The 16,199-nt window shown below is 35.6% G+C and overlaps 1 protein-coding gene across 1 annotated transcript; it reads left to right on the forward strand.

Annotated features, from left to right (window-relative positions):
- The first annotated feature begins 8,371 nt into the window (after positions 1 to 8,371).
- On the forward strand, positions 8,372 to 15,533 carry LOC133530457 (uncharacterized). Its single transcript, XM_061868369.1, has 3 exons — positions 8,372 to 8,542; positions 8,962 to 9,053; positions 11,220 to 15,533. Exons 2-3 carry the CDS (start codon positions 8,982 to 8,984, stop codon positions 14,724 to 14,726), a joined length of 3,579 nt encoding a protein of 1,192 aa, XP_061724353.1. The 5' UTR covers positions 8,372 to 8,542; positions 8,962 to 8,981; the 3' UTR covers positions 14,727 to 15,533.
- Positions 15,534 to 16,199: the final 666 nt, after the last annotated feature.

The raw sequence follows: 16,199 nt of genomic DNA on the forward strand, positions 1-16,199 counted from the left end.
GTCTGCATGGCAATCAAACTGTGTCATAAATATTTATTATTATTTATTATTTATTGTTCGGAGAACCAACAGCTATAAATTGTATAATAGTTATATATATAGATAACAAAGAGCCAATTATAGGTTCCCACCGGTAGCAACAGGTTAACAGATAATTGGTGGTTAGCACTAGATTTTTTTTTTTTTTTACAACGTGTTACCACTAATATTTTTAAATATTAATACTTATTATATTATATACTGAACAAAGAAACCAAAACTTATTAGTAATCTTAATACGTTAATCGATACAATAATATGCCAACACATACGACTCGCTCACTCAAGTAATTTGTCTGTTAGAATCCGTCTTATAGTTGTGATGTTGCTATTAAAAACGTCTATATCCCGCTCCTTCGTTAGTTCATTTAGACTTTTACCAGCTCGTAGTAGAAAGCTATTCTTTCTGTGTATTTGATAAAACTGTTGATTTTAGTACTTTAAAAGTGCTCCATTGAATGGCTGTTTTTGTTTTTTTTTTTAAGTGTTTTATGTCGATTAATATCTATTGTTAAGATAACTATTCTAAGTTCTATTTAATTAAACAATCACTTAGTGAAGTTATTCGACAGGTACTCAGCTCTTAAGATTACACAATTTGGAAGACAATTCGTGTCCGCGGACGGCAAAGCGTCTCACTTTATCGCTTGCTATAAGGACGAGATTAGCTTGCATCTTTATACGAATAACCTGTCAAGCGACAAAGTGGGACATTTTGCCGGCCGCGGTCACGTTTATAATCATTGTTTTAACCTTTCGTATGCGCCTGTCAAAAATTTGCCAATTTATTTAGCAACCATGACATTTTAAGTTAAATTTTGTTGAATATACATGGAGCAGATCTGCTTTTAAGCATACCAAAGGTTAATTTGATTTTAGACCGATATAATCAGGTTATAATTTTAATAATTTAAACATTTCATTTCATAGATACTGAATAAGTATAGTATCTAGTATCAGAATATAGTATCTTTTCATCACACTTGCTCGAAAAAGATCTTATTTCATGCCGGTGTGCTGAAGGACAAAGACCTATTTTGTTCCCGCGGGAGTTATGGATTGTGAAAAATCAAATTATGTCACTTGTTCATACAAACCAAGTAGCATAAATGAGTTTTACTTTTAAAATACAGACGTTTATAATTTAATATTTTTGTTTTTGTTTAAAATTATTTAATTTGATTAATTTAACAGGCGTTTAAAATATTTTTACATAATTTTCAATTGTGGCTAACTGCCGAATAGGTCTGTAGGCCTTCGATGCCTCACCTGCCAAGAAATTACAAAATGGCGGACGAATGTTTGATATGTCACCGTATTTAAGAATTAGTTTGCTTAAAATTTAGTTTTTTCTTCGCAAGTGTGATGAAAAACATTGTGTGTAACTCCGGGGGTAAGAATATTGCAAACTCAGGTCTTTAATCCTTATAATTACCACCCTCGTATCCCAAATTTCGCTTACCCCCCTCGTTGCACAATGTACTATTTTGTTCATCGTTTTCATTATTTTGTAAGGTTTTAATGATATCATAATTCATAATGCCTTTTCACTTACGGACTTGAAATAATGTATCAATTTTGTTTTTATACCCCAATGACATTTCCATATCAGGGCTATAACAGTAAGGCCCTCAGCACACGGTTACGAGTGCGAGACGCGTGGAGTTCTGAGCGCCAAGCGTCGCGTAAGCTGATTTTTTTATATAAGTGAAATCTCAGTTGAAATGGCATCACTGGCGTCAGGTGTCTTCGGCGGATGTATCAACGATCTTACTTTCTCGTCAGATGAAGGTTTTTTATTGTTTGATTATGCCGTAGGTTTTGTTTGTTACGCCTGTATTACGCTACGCCTGTCGCAATTACGACAGAAATCTCTTACGCTACGCTACGACGAACTTGTAGCGTTTGTTTGAACTTGTAGCGTTCTCGTTCTACGCGCTTATTACGATACGCTTACACGTCTCGTACGCCATAGCGAAATAAATAGCATAGACAGGGATCGGAAACCGGTATTTTTTGTATGGGAACGAAAACGGTATTTTTTCGTTCTTCGTTAATTACTTCATTTCTAATTAGGCAATCTAATAATACGAAGTCGTTATCTGAAAACACAACTGAGTCCTACATTTGGAGTATAAAATAAACCGAAATATAAAATATTTCGAAGTTTTTGCAAAAAACTGGTTCCGATCCCTGGCATAGAGTGATGAGTTGATTACTCCATACATCTGTTTTGGTACCAAAACGCTTATTATTTTCGTAGTCGACATCTAGCATCGAGTAGTAGAATTATCAGTACTGATACTTACAATAGATGTTGACGAACTAAAAGTCTAATGGTCAACAATTTACAACTCCTACTTGTAATAATATTTGTAAATTGTTGAGCAATACAATGTTCCTCAGTCGCGACACTTAATGACATCTAGTGTCAAGTAGTGGTACTGATAATTCCGCTACTCGATGCTAGATGGCGACAACGAAAACAATAAGCATTTTGGTACCAAAACTGATGTATGGAGTGAGCACTATTGTTACTTATTTCTCTATGCTTACGCTCCGTGTGCTGAGGGCCAAGTCTTCTGAAATGTTAAGGTTGATTACCAATTCGCCGGACGATATCGGCCTGTCATTTTTTATTGATTTTATGGGAAGCAAATGAAACAATAGATAACCCGTGTTTAGACTACACTATTTCTCGATCTGTTTCACGGAGTAATAAGAGTTAGGGAGAAAAGGGTACAGTCACGTCTAAAAATATATATACGGACAAAGTGCCAAAAATATGTATACGCGACCTTGTAACCCATATTCCCATTTATTAAGGTAGTGTAGTCTAAAACTACTCATTTCGTTTGCGTTTTATTACTTTATTTTGGTTTACATTTTGCATGTTTAATAATGCTATATGCACGCTGCTGTGCCGTGTATAACTAGTGTAACATAAGTATAGTCTGTCAAACAACTTTGCCAGTAGAAAAAGGCGCGAAATTCAAATTTTCTATGGGACGATAACCTTTCGCGTCATTTTTTAAATTTGCCACTTTTTTCTAATGACGGAAATGGCTTGACAGACTATAATAATATATTATAAAGTCTTTAAAGACTGAAGTTGATTGTGATTATTCAGGCTGTTCTTAGAGTAAGATTGTCAATTTGTTACGTATGAATAAAAGCTGATTTATGATTATAAGCGCATTTCATTATCACCATCCCAGTGAGAATCAGGATGGCGGGTGTAGGTAGGTACTTAAAATGCACTCCATTGATACACATTATTTTAATATCCCGCGTAAATCTTGCAGTAAAACCTCCGAAATACAGCTTGAAAATCAAACGTTTTCGTAATTAGCGCGTAACGGCGAACCCGCGAGTTCAAATTTGAAATGTCAAAATTCTGTTTATTTTTTACAACTACCTTCCATTTCTCGCTGTACTGTCGTTGAAAGTTGACAGACTAAAAAAAAATATCAATCACCTCCAAAAGTACCTTTAATTCATAGGACAAAGTTATGATGGAAGTTCCATCGCCATACAAAGGGTTAAAATACATGAAACTTGGCATGAACGTTCTATCCCTCTATTTACAAACTTTTATTTAACTTGCCCTGTTAGCATATTTGTTAGTGTGGGTCAAATAATTTGACTGAAATCTTGAAAGCTAAATTTGACCCAGTTCCTGGTTAACCCCTCGTATGTGTAAGCACTCGGGATTGCAAATATTCGAAACTTTCAAGTATTCGAATATTCGATTTTTTCTGAGTCGAATATTTTTTCAGAAATAAGAAAATGAACGAGAAATCGTTTTTTTTTATCGATTTATCCAAAAACTAGTTGCACATATTGCAAAAACTAATGATATTTTGCAGAAATTCACTTGTTTGACTAGAGTTTCCTACTGAGATGCCCACATTTATGAAAACGAGTTGAAACGCAAAAATTAGACGTATTCGATATTTCTAGCTAAAACTTTTAGTGTAAATGCATCGTTGCTTGAATTAATATTATTATAACTATAACCATCCAAACACGTAAGAGAAAAAAAATAAATTAGTAGGTATTTTCCGATTTACATTTAATATTTATTTTTAGCCATTCAGTTGCCTATAAAAAAGCTTTTCATTCCAATGTATTTTGAACCGCTCTGTTCCAGTGCTTGTGTGAGAGTAAACGGACAGTTGAGTGATTTAGTATCGAAAAGAGTGTTAGGCAAGGATGTGAAGCGGCACCGTGGCTGTTTAATCTACTCATGGACAGTAGTTTGCATTGAATCATTTGAGAAATGATGAATGTGGACTGAGAATGAGTGGGGTACTCGACAAATGTCTTCTTTAGATGGCCTAGTATTGCTAGCGTCATCGGGTGAAGAGTTGCAGGAGATGGTAACTAGAATGCATGGGTCTTTTGAAAGGAAAGGAATGAAAATAAATGTAAGCAAGACGAAAGTAATGGTATTTGGAAAGGGAGAATATATGACAAACTGTGAAATTTTGATTGGTCAAGAAAGAGTGGAACAAGTGAAAGAGTTTGTGTATCTGGGAACCTTGTTCACTAGGGACGGAGAGAAAATGCTGGAAATCGTGTGAATAGGGCACTTAACGCTTTTATGAGCAGCCAGAAGGTGTCACAAAAAGGACTTGACTGTGCATAGCGGTGTTGGTGCCCACACGGTAATGTCTTTCTTAATCTCTACTTCCAAGATTTTTTTCATATTTTTTTTCGGATCGATTATCTCCGAATTATCTCATTAATTATATTCACTTTATCAAAAAATGTTTCTTGAAAACCCCTATTAGTTTTGAAAGACCTTTCCAACAATACCCCACACTCTAGGGTTGAAGCAAAAAAAAATCACCCCCACTTTACGTGTAGGGGAGGTACCCTAAAAAAAATAAAATTTTTAGATTTTATTGTACGACTTTGTCGGCTTTATTGATTTATATATCCATGCCAAATTTCAGCTTTCTAGCACTAACGACCACGGAGCAAAGCCTCGGACAGACAGACAGACGGACATGGCGAAACTATAAGGGTTCCTAGTTGACTACGGAACCCTAAAAAGAGAGTATAAGGGAGAAGTAGAAGGATCAGCTGGAAGGAGTAGACCTCGGCGGACTTTGTCTGATCAAACCGGAGAAATCCTGATAATTTTTGATTTTGCTTTGTTTGAAATCGAGTTAGCTGTAATTTCACGAAGCCTATCGAGAGAAAAACAAAAAAAAATATATTTTTTCGCATTTGGATACCTACCGTTTCTCATTCACTGTGAAAAATACGCGGCAAAACGCACAGAAACTGTAACTATAGCGGATGAAATAGATTTTTTCGTGTACCTAATAAAAAATATTCGAATATTCGAAAACTTTCGGGCCGAATATTCGACAAGTTCGAATAATCGAATTGCAAGCCCTAGTAAGCACTGATCAGTGCGAACGGATTTAAATTATAATGTATTAAGCAATGAATTTAAATTCATGCACACTGATCAGTGCTTAGACATACGCAGGGTTAAGCTAAAATTTTACATACATATGTAAATCGGATGACAATGCAATATTATGACAAGATGGAGCTAATCTGATGATGGAGACAGGAGGTAGCCATGGGAACTCTGTGATAAAACAACACAAATTATGTTTATGTTTGGAATTGTTAAAATTGTCTCGATGAGTATTAGTTGCCTGTGTGGAAAAAAAGAACAGCGATAAAAGCTTGTACCACAAATGGCTTTTTTTTGCCAAAACTTATTACTATGTATAACAAAGAAAAACTAGTACCAGATAATTCTGATAATATATTTCGATGGTTTCGATGCGAGCTATGGCAATGAAAAATCTTGGATTTTTCCATACATATAATCTAGTCATGTAAAATTAAACGCATGAATATAAATCCGTTTTTATTGTTCATCAAAAAGTGTTAACAATGAAATCCACTATCATACTAAAAATAATTGTAGAAATAGGTTTTTACCGTATTTTTATAACCCAATTGTTATATTGCTAAATAAAAAAAGTGTTTAAGTACCAAAAAAGTCCAAACACATTTGACATTGACAGTTACTCCATACAAAAATGAACTGTCATAGGGACCAAAGTTCCCCGTATGGAAGGTAGAGGCAAGGAACAGAATCCCTTTAGGCAGAACTGTTGCAAACGTGTCCAGCTGTCAGCTATAAATAATAGTTCCAAATCTCTCCAGAGTAGCTAAGAACCTAGGTGTTATTGACGGAGTGAAGTGTGCTGTTTATGACTAGATTTTTTTCATAAGTATTCTAGGTATTGTAGCGCCACCTTTTTATGGTTTTTTGTCGGACACTTTTTGGTATATGGAAATTCTGTTCCTTGCCTCTACCTTCCATAGTCCGTTTCTTTTCGTATTGTATGTCTATCAGTCTTGTCACATCTACCTACTTTTTGGTAGATCTACCTATTTTACCTGCGTTCTACCTATCTACCTCCCTCGGCCTGAAATCTACCTATTTTTCAAAATGGTACAATTGTAAGCAATTCTCAATACATGTGACGCACTGACCTATCACACATAGACAGTTAGTCCTCATAAGGCTAATCTGCCAAAAGTGAAGCCGAAACACGATCGATGTGTGCGTGCGACGCTCGTGTCTTACGCTCAACGACACACACATATATACAAAAACGGGTTGCCAGAGTTCATTTATTCCCCTTAAAGTAGATGGATTTTAACCACATCCTTATACTTGGCTATCAATCATTTGGGTGTGTATGTAGATATTAAATTTGTAGCAAAAGCTTTCAAGGTTTCTTTTAAGGACTTTGCATTTCTGTACTTTGTGAAATAATGTTTAAATAAAAAAACGTTTATTTTTTTATTTTACAAATGTTCACAGATAATAGCTGGTAGAATTGACTTTGGAATAATGATTTTAAATGATAAATATTTAATGATGATCATTTGGATTTGATATGGTTTGATTTTATTTGACTAATATTTTCTTCGGGTTGGTGTGGTGAAAAGTTTTGTGTTTCACTTGGGGCAAAATTTGTTTAACTCTCGTAACTGGAAACCCTCGCAACGCTCAAGATTCAATTTTTCGACATTTTGGATCTTTATTTAGCTCGAGTAGCAATATTAAGCACGAGCGGTTAAACAACAACTTTTCCACTTGTAAAACAAATAACTATTTATCGTCAGTACTCGTTATTGTACCTGCAGGCCTAGCCAAGGTGGCAATCGCTATTGCTTCGAACAACGAAACGCTTTGTGTCTCTCTATCAGTCTTCCATATAAGTGCGACAGTGTACCTGACCTTAACTGTAACACCTGTGTTCCACAAATAAAATTTACTTTACTTGCTCATCAAAATGGCGAGAGCATATTCGACTATGTTTAGTCGGTTTCCATATTACATCGTTCCTATTTAATCTAATTTTTTCGTCCATCTCGCAGACACAAGCGGATCAGTCGGAAATCTAAAACGAATATCACACAAAATAAAAATATGAATTTAAACTGTAATTTTATAAAAGACAAAACATAATTTGGATTAAAAGAATGAAAAACTAAAAAAGAATATTTTCTATAGTCATACAAGGAACTTTAAGTAAGCATATTAATTTTATCAATGTAATCGTCATGCCTCATTTGGAGGAAAAAAGATTCATATCACCTGGCAACATTTATAAGTCATGGCGGCTGACGAAAATTTGGATTTTTGTATTTACAATTACGTAAAAATATCACATTAAACTGGATACTTACGCGTGAAATGTTATATCAGGCGGTTTGTTTTTATTCACTGATGTGTTGTGACACCAATTCACCGCACAAACAACCATCTTTCTTGTATTTTTTAATTTATAACCGGGAGTTGTACACAAACCAACTCGACCTTGAGTACTGCGAGGGCCGTTCGGATACGATGACACGAGGGCGACATAATGTCGTACTTGAAATGGCTTCACTAGGGATGTACAGACTAGGCATCTAGGCTAGTTATAAATCTATGATGTGACGGAACATTACCTAATTTCTACCGACTTTAGATTCGATTTGATGAAAACTTGCCAAAGAAACAGATTATACAAGCAGGTTTATTACCTACAAACAATGGAAATCCTAACTAATGTTTCCATTTCTTTAATGAACTTTAATGTACTAATGTCACAATATTAAAAACTTATAAATAATTCAAAACATTTTTAATCGTAAAGATGTACTTCTATTGAGTGGTAGATCTACCTATTTTTCATTTTAAATTCCACTCATTTCTACCTATTTTTGCACCCTGTTCTACCATTTCGGCAAAATTGTATGTGACAACACTGATGTCTATGCTTTTCGTTATTTTGACGTTTCGTTTCTTGTCATTGCTTAATTGCTTTGTATTTGCCGGCTTATCACATTTAAAAGTTTAATAATTTTATAAAAAAGCCCTTTCACAACAGTGAATTCTGTAAGCAATGATAACCAAAGCATCACAACAATTATTGGTATTATATATCTAAGTTATAACACTGAAAGCGTAAGTAAAATAATACTTTTCCATGTAACAAACATGCACGCCGAATTATACTTGTACTTTTGACTTGTAAATACTAGTTTCCGGTTTCCAAGTGTGGTTTGAAATAATAAGTCTAATTCTTCTATGTTGAAACCCCATGACTGGTCCTGGAAGCCGCCATTTATCTTTTATAATTATTTATTTATTTGTTAATTAACCCCTTCTCTGAGGGTCGTGGCTAGGGTTCCCAATGGTGGCTTTCCTTGCTGGCCAATTATCTGCGTTTTTGTGAGTTTTGAGCTTTCCTAACTATACCCTTTACTCCCTTTGTTGCAACATTGTATCAATAGCAAAGTTACCTTTGCCTTTCAAGTTCAATTTAATGAAAAAGTGTTTACCGTTTTGATCTTATATTGAATGTAGTTTGCTGTAAATTCCAGGGACACTGGTTGGAGTCACCATGTGCAAGTACCCAGCCCTGGAGTGCCAACCAATTGAAGATGGTAATGAAGTGGACAATGAAGCTGAAGAAGTAAGTAAAATTTCTTACTTCTCTCTCTCTCTCTCTCTTTAGCCCTTCTCTAACCATTGGGTGTAGGCCTCCTTCATTTTGTGCCACTTGTCACGGTTCTGTGTGACCTGGAGCCACTTCTTCCCTGTAGTTCTTTTGATGTCATCGTCCCAACGCATCTGGGATCTACTTCGAGGATGTTCCTCCCCCATGGTCGCCACTCCAGTAGTTGTTTACTCCATGAATCGGTTTTTCATGCATTATTGTGAAAAATTTCTTACTTACACAATACAATACAATTAGCCTTTATTCACTGATTCCTTTTTATGGGTACTACATGTTTTATAATTACCCACACCACCTGTCTCACATAGCCAATAAATTTGTTGAATCAATGTTTTACCCAACTTTGGCATAGAAAGGGTTATCATTTTAACAGTGATGGTATTGCCATTCATTGGTTATTCCCACTAGTTACCAGAGGTCAAGGTTGTGAAACCAAATTAATGTAATTGTGACAACTGAAGACTTCAATAATAAAGGCTATTTACACTTACATACATTATATTTATTACATTATATATATATATATACAGTGTGGAAAGTGTTTATATGTAAAGGGGTAATATGTAATGTATGTGAACGTAGTAAATATATAATGTAGCGTAGTTAAAGTACTGTATATAAATCATGTAACTTTGTGATTGTGACTAAGTCGCCGTCGCTTGAATTATGAACAGCGAACGACTAAATCCGTATAACAAAATTATTCCTTTATTTCACTTGATTCGCTTTTGTTTTATTTAATTAAATAAATCTATATATATTCTTTCTAAATGAATAATTTAATTTAATTTCAGTGCTTTATTTCATTATTTTTTTTATATGATCTAAGCTTGAGACATTTTATCCTCCTGAATGGAGTTTATAAAACAATTGAAGACCTACCTATATAAAAATCTACTTAAAATAAATAATAACATAGTAAGCAAAATCGCAATAGTTATTAATATACCTGAACTGTGTAGTATATTTGTATCTGTTGTATACAGAGTCCCTCCATAAAAGTTATGCCTTTGATCATGTTGTCTAAAGAAAATTTACGATCCGTAAAACTTGCAAAACGCAAGGGGTAATATTATTGTTTACTTTATTAATACACACAATTATAAAATTCGTTTACTAATATTATAACTGCAGTTTATGGGCTTGAATTGGTTGTGAAGGGATGCACTGTCTGTATTTAATCACCTGAAATGGCTGCGATACTCTAATTAATTGTTTTTAAATAAGGATCCACTGAGCCAGCCATGAGCTGTGTGATTAATGTGGTTATACGAAGTAGGCCGTCCGCTAGCTGGCGCGGGTGCACATAGCGGGCGCACGCACGTGGGTGCCATTGTAGGTAAAATCCGTCGCACGCGTCCGCGCCAGTTAGCGTTGATCATACTATTTTCCGTTAGCGGACGAAAAAGTGAACGCCCATAGATAGTTTTAGTACAACTACACTTTGGATTAAGGATTTAAGCTAGTTTCCCTCCAGGGCCCGACTTATCTTTCCACACTGTATATATATATTACCTCGAGAGAACCATCACTTTATATTTATACTGTTTTTATTAGTATTGAACGCTAACAAAATTTTGGTGGTAACTACTGAAAAAAAAAATTACCACCTTTTACCAGTGGTAACTACTGGGAAAAAAAATCCCAGTAGTTACCACCAAATCAAGTTGGTGAGTAACATGAGTGACAAGAAAAAGTTGATTCATCCCCTTTATGTCCAAAGTGGGCCATTAAACCAAGTAATAAAATTTAATTTTTTGGAAACTGTAAATATTAATTTACAGTACATATGGGGCTACTTTATAGCACTAGTGCGAGAAGTAGCATATTACGTTACTGTGTCGAACATTTAAAGGGCCATATGTACTGTAAAACGTTGTACGATACATGTGCGAATAGGTAATTCGCAACTCGTGTCGATTTAAAACACTCCCTTCGGTCGTGTTTTAATTTATCGCCACTCGTTTCGAATTTCCTATTTTTCGCACTTGTATCGTAATGTACTATTTTAACAAGCAGAAACGTCTACGAACGATCAAGTCAAGTTCAAGTCTCACCCAAGGCAGTAATTTTTCCACTTTTAAATTTATTCCAAGCTTAACTGTAAATATTGTATTCCAGAATAACGCCATGAGTGAAGATGAAGATGATAGCGATGTATCAGATTCCGACTCTTACTACTCAGACTCCAGCGTAAACATCAGGACAGAGTCAGAATCCGATGGGGAGTCAGCCAGCGCACACAGAGTCACCCCTGATATGGTGCTCCTCCTCATGCTGAAGGAAAACGGGGCCATAACTGAAGAAAAGTATGCTGAGAAGGCAGAAGTATGTGAGAAAAACTTTAGATTTTTGATTCCTAATATTCCAAGATCACGAACAAGTTCATACAATTATACCAGGGATCTTAGTGAAGCTAAAGAGTCCGATGATGATGATGAAAATAATGACAGTAATGCTGGTGTGACAGACAAGGTGTTAGAAGTTAATGATGTAAATAAAGGTACTGTAGAGACTAGCAGTATAAATGAGATTGAATGTGATAAAGATATAACAAAAGACAGAAAATATAATGAATCTGTCGAGAAAGTAGATAATGTTAAATGTGCGTGTAATATGCTTGAGAATAATATAAATGTTTCTCTGGATGGTACAAGCAAAAACCAATGTAGTGTAGAAAACATTTTGTCAGAAGAGCAACAAGGAAACCAAATGGAATGTGAAGAAGTAGAAGAACATATGCAAGATTATCAAGAGAATCAAAAGGAAAGATATCAAGAACAACAGAAACCAATTCGTGACAATCTATCACCTGAAAATAATCTAGACAGAGCAATTCAAGGAACAAACAGAGATTGTAACAAATATGTTTTGTCAGAAAGTTCTAGTACAGAATCTATGAAAAATGATGAGAGTCAGAAGGAGATTGAAAATACAAATGTAGTAGTCAAGAATAATTTTCTAGAAAATCACAGTATATCAGTAGAGGATAAAGGAATAGAGACAATTAATAATGCAACCAAAGACCCAGATAACCAAGTAGCCTTAACGAAACCCAGGGAAGAAGCCAAAGAGGATCAAAATTTAAAAAAACATAAAGGAGAAATGCACAAGAATATATTGCAAGGAATTAATTTAGCGCAAGTAGAGGACAACAGCATAGAGACAAATAATAACTCGATCAATGACGAAAATCAAAAGAAGAAAGTTGTAGATCAAAATTCTAAAAACCAAAATGAAGAACCTAACAATCTCTTGCGAGAAAATAACTTAGAATCAGTAGAAGACAAAAGTAAAGAGACAAGTAACAATGTAAGCCAAAACACAACAAATCCTGCAGAAGATTCCAAAATTGAAACCAAGAATTCTCAAACTGAATCTAATTTACCTACGGGAAAAATAACTAAAAGTTTCAAGTATATACTAAAGAAGTTAATAAGAGAAAAGCGCATTCCAAAAGAAGACGAAGAAGATCGAATTTCTGATGAATTTGGAGAAGATTATGCGGAACATTTATTGTCATTTGCGGATGGGCTAGACCGCGATTATCAAAATAATACAGCCATAGAATTATCTGATGACGAAGATGAAGATAACAATCTTAGGGAGTTTGCTTTCTTCCTGAATTTCTATTCGCCATCATCTTACAAGTATATCCTGGAAACCTACAATACTCCGCTCCCAGAACTGAAAGTCCTATATTCATGGTATTTAAAAGACGATCATTATCCAGGCATGTCCGAAAAAGCCTTTAAGATTTTAAAGGAAAAATCTTTAGCGAAAAGACATACTTGTACCTTGATGTTTATTGATATATTCTTGAATAATGAAGGTAGATATTGCGACCAGGTGGACTATGGACACGGTGAATACTTTAAATTTATCGACAAAGCTGTACTTGCCTACGTTTTTGTGTTAGTAAGTTTAGACGAAGACTGGAAGATGCCGATAGGGTATATCTTCGCGCGGAACATCCCGGCTGAGACGCAAGCCGAGTACATCAGGATCTGTTTGACACATTGTCACGAGGCTGGAGCAGATGTTGTAGCCGTTACATTGGACACGCCTACTGCCGCTGAGTTCCTTGGGTGTTCCTTTGATAATATAAGGAATTTAAAGACTACTTTTAAGCATCCGGCGTGTGACCGTGATGTAGCTATTTGGATCGACCCTTGTTTGGCTCTTAAGAGCGCGCGTCAAACACTAAAAGTCAAAGGTGTTTTGAAAGATGATGAGGGCAAAAAAATTCGCTGGAATTTAATAAGACAGCTAAAGATTTTACCTACAGATTATTTAATCGATCTTGAGCAGCTCGAGTTTTTCGAATTGAAAAATCACATCGCAAAAATCGATCTCACATCTGAGACTTTCAGCAAAAGTTTGATTCCAGCTTTGGACCTTGCCGAAAAATTACTTCCAGATACGTTCACAGACATTGAACCGACAAAAAGATATATAGCGTTTATCAATATGCTATATAATATACTTAACTCAAGGATCACTACTGGGATACGTAATATTGCTTTACAATTGCGTGCGGCGAAGAAATATCTAATCCGTTTATTTTCTAATGAAGAGAATAAGTTATCGCCTTTGGATAGAGAGAATCTTGCATGGAAACGCCTCCAAGGCTACCGATACTTTCTCAAAGGAGAACCAGTGTGCGGTTTCATCGGATTCCTGATTTGCATTGAGAGCTTTAAGCGTTTATACCTTACTTTGATTACACAGGAAAAGAGAATCAATTACCTAAATCCTCAGCGACTGTGCAAAGTACATGCGGAAGATTTTGTGACCAATTTAAGAGCATACGACTATTTAGATGCTGATTCTTTATCAGGAGAACGTTTCCAAGATTTCTATAAAGATTTATTCAAACATCTTGAGGGAAATCCGCAGTTTTCTGACAATAATGTCCCGTTGGAACACTGGCCGTTGCGAAATAAGTTTAGTCCAATGGTCAATATTAAGTTGACCTCTGGTAAACGCTCCTATGATGATGTGTACTCCGGGCAATACAGGCTTAAGAAGATGAAAAAGACTTCAGAAGAAGAAAGAGCGACTGAATTAGTCCGCGATTACTCCAAAGCAATGGACACAGAAATAGACTTATCGATAAGAAAGAACATGGTCGGGTTTTTAGCGGGCTGGATCGCAGCTAAATTTGCTAAATGCTTGAAATGCGAAGAATGTATAGACTTGTTATGTGCTGATAAGAAGCTCTCGTTTCATACGTTCATAACTCTAAGATGGATCTACGCTTTATGCTTGCCAAGCGAGGAGATGTTCCGTATCTGTTGGGAGTGCGAACGAGCGCTCCGTTTGAAAGGATCTCCTATGCGCCTTAAGGCTTGGGTGCTCCGACGTCTAGCCCCAAAATTCCCCTGGTCTAAGTCTCCAAAAAGATCTAAACACCGACCGCTCCATCATATCCACCTCGCTCGGGCTGTGATCGCGAAATACTTCGCGTTGCGAGTGCCGACGCCATTTGGTACAAAGGACAGGAAGAAGATAGTGGAGATGTATCAGCTGTTCACGACCAGGGACCCTGATGAGTCGATGGACAAGTATAGAGTTGAGGAGTTGGAAGACTGGTTAAACCGTAGCAAAGAGGAGTCAGATTATTGACATTTTATAGAATATTGATAAATCAGACAGAAACTAAAGTTTTCACTGAAAACTATAATGTGTTTCATGAGGCTACATATCGTGTCATTCACGACGCATGCCTTAACTCGTAATGTCATATTATTAAGGGTTAGATTTGACAAATCTGCGCGTCATCGTGGATGGCACGAACTATATGTGCTCTCGATATGTATAGGTTTTAGATGTTTTTTTTTCATAATTATTTGTAAATTTTTGATGTGATATTGAGATTATTAATTGTTGGATCAATTATTAGAATTTAACTTGTGAAGTGAAACTCAAAATGTATGATGTGTTGATCTCAGAAAAACGATAATTTATTACAGCATATACATCAAAGAGGTTTTAACAGTTGGAGAGGTATGGTTCCCCTGTAGGCATAATATAGGGAGCGTGCATGAACTGTAGGAGGCAGCACAGGAGCCGTCAGATTTTTGGTGCGAGGCGTAAATGTGATGTTTATTGTTCCGATGTAGCCCACAAGATGGCAGAACCTACTATGCAAAAAAAAACACGACGTGTAAATGTACATGTTTATGGTTCCAATTCAGGCCTCAAGATGGCAGACCCTCCAACGCGCACGGTCCCTATAGTACCGGCATTATGCGATAACTGGTTGCCAAAAGTTGATGCTTGTCAATGGGGTTAAGGAACGCAATCTCCATAGGCAGAACTTATGCAAAAGTGTCCAGTGGTCAGCTATAAATAATAGTTCCAAATCTCTCCAGAGTAGCGCTCGAGTAGCTAAGAACCTAGGCGTTATTGACGGAGTGAAGTGCGCTGTCTATGATTTGATTTTCTTTTCAAGTATTCTAGGTATTGTAGCGCCACCTATTTAAGGTTTTTTGATGACACTTTTTGGTATATGGAGATTCCATTCCTTATCTCTATTTTCCGTATTAATGGGGCTTTATATAGATGAGTTTTACCTGTCTCTAGTTTATTCTTAGAGATTCCTTGCCTCCAGGCCATATATTCCCAAAAAAACAAGAATTTAACACTCTTTCAGGTAAAACCTATGCTGGCGCCATTTTTAAAATAATTGGACCGGCATGCTCCACTTAGTTATCACAAAACGAAACGTACCAACTGTGGAGTCTCTTTTTCTGAGAATGACGGTATTTTTATATGAAAATATTATTATGATATTTCGTATTAAGAATATTCAAGTCTGAAAATCTTATTTGTAATTAATGTAGTTTAAAGATATAAAAACAAAGTAAATAATGAATATAATGATATTAATTAATGGTTAAAAAATGTTGATTTTGATTATTGAAGGCTGTACTTAGTCTGTAAGTTGCTTAAATTGTTAATTTTCTTTATTATTTATTTATTTAAACTTTATTGCACAATACAACAAATAAAGTACAAATAGCGAACTTAATGCCTAAAGGCATTCTCTACCAGTCAACTATCAGGCTAAACAGAAACAGTAGTACGTGCAGGCAT

This window comes from Cydia pomonella, chromosome 22 (assembly GCF_033807575.1).
Source record: "Cydia pomonella isolate Wapato2018A chromosome 22, ilCydPomo1, whole genome shotgun sequence".
Classification (NCBI taxonomy): domain Eukaryota; kingdom Metazoa; phylum Arthropoda; class Insecta; order Lepidoptera; family Tortricidae; genus Cydia; species Cydia pomonella.

Coding starts and splice junctions, on each gene's coding strand:
- LOC133530457 (XM_061868369.1), top strand. CDS start 8,982: ATGTGCAAGTACCCAGCCCTGGAGTGCCAACCAATTGAAGATGGTAAT. Junction 9,054..11,219: donor TGGACAATGAAGCTGAAGAA/GTAAGTAAAATT, acceptor ATTGTATTCCAG/AATAACGCCATGAGTGAAGA.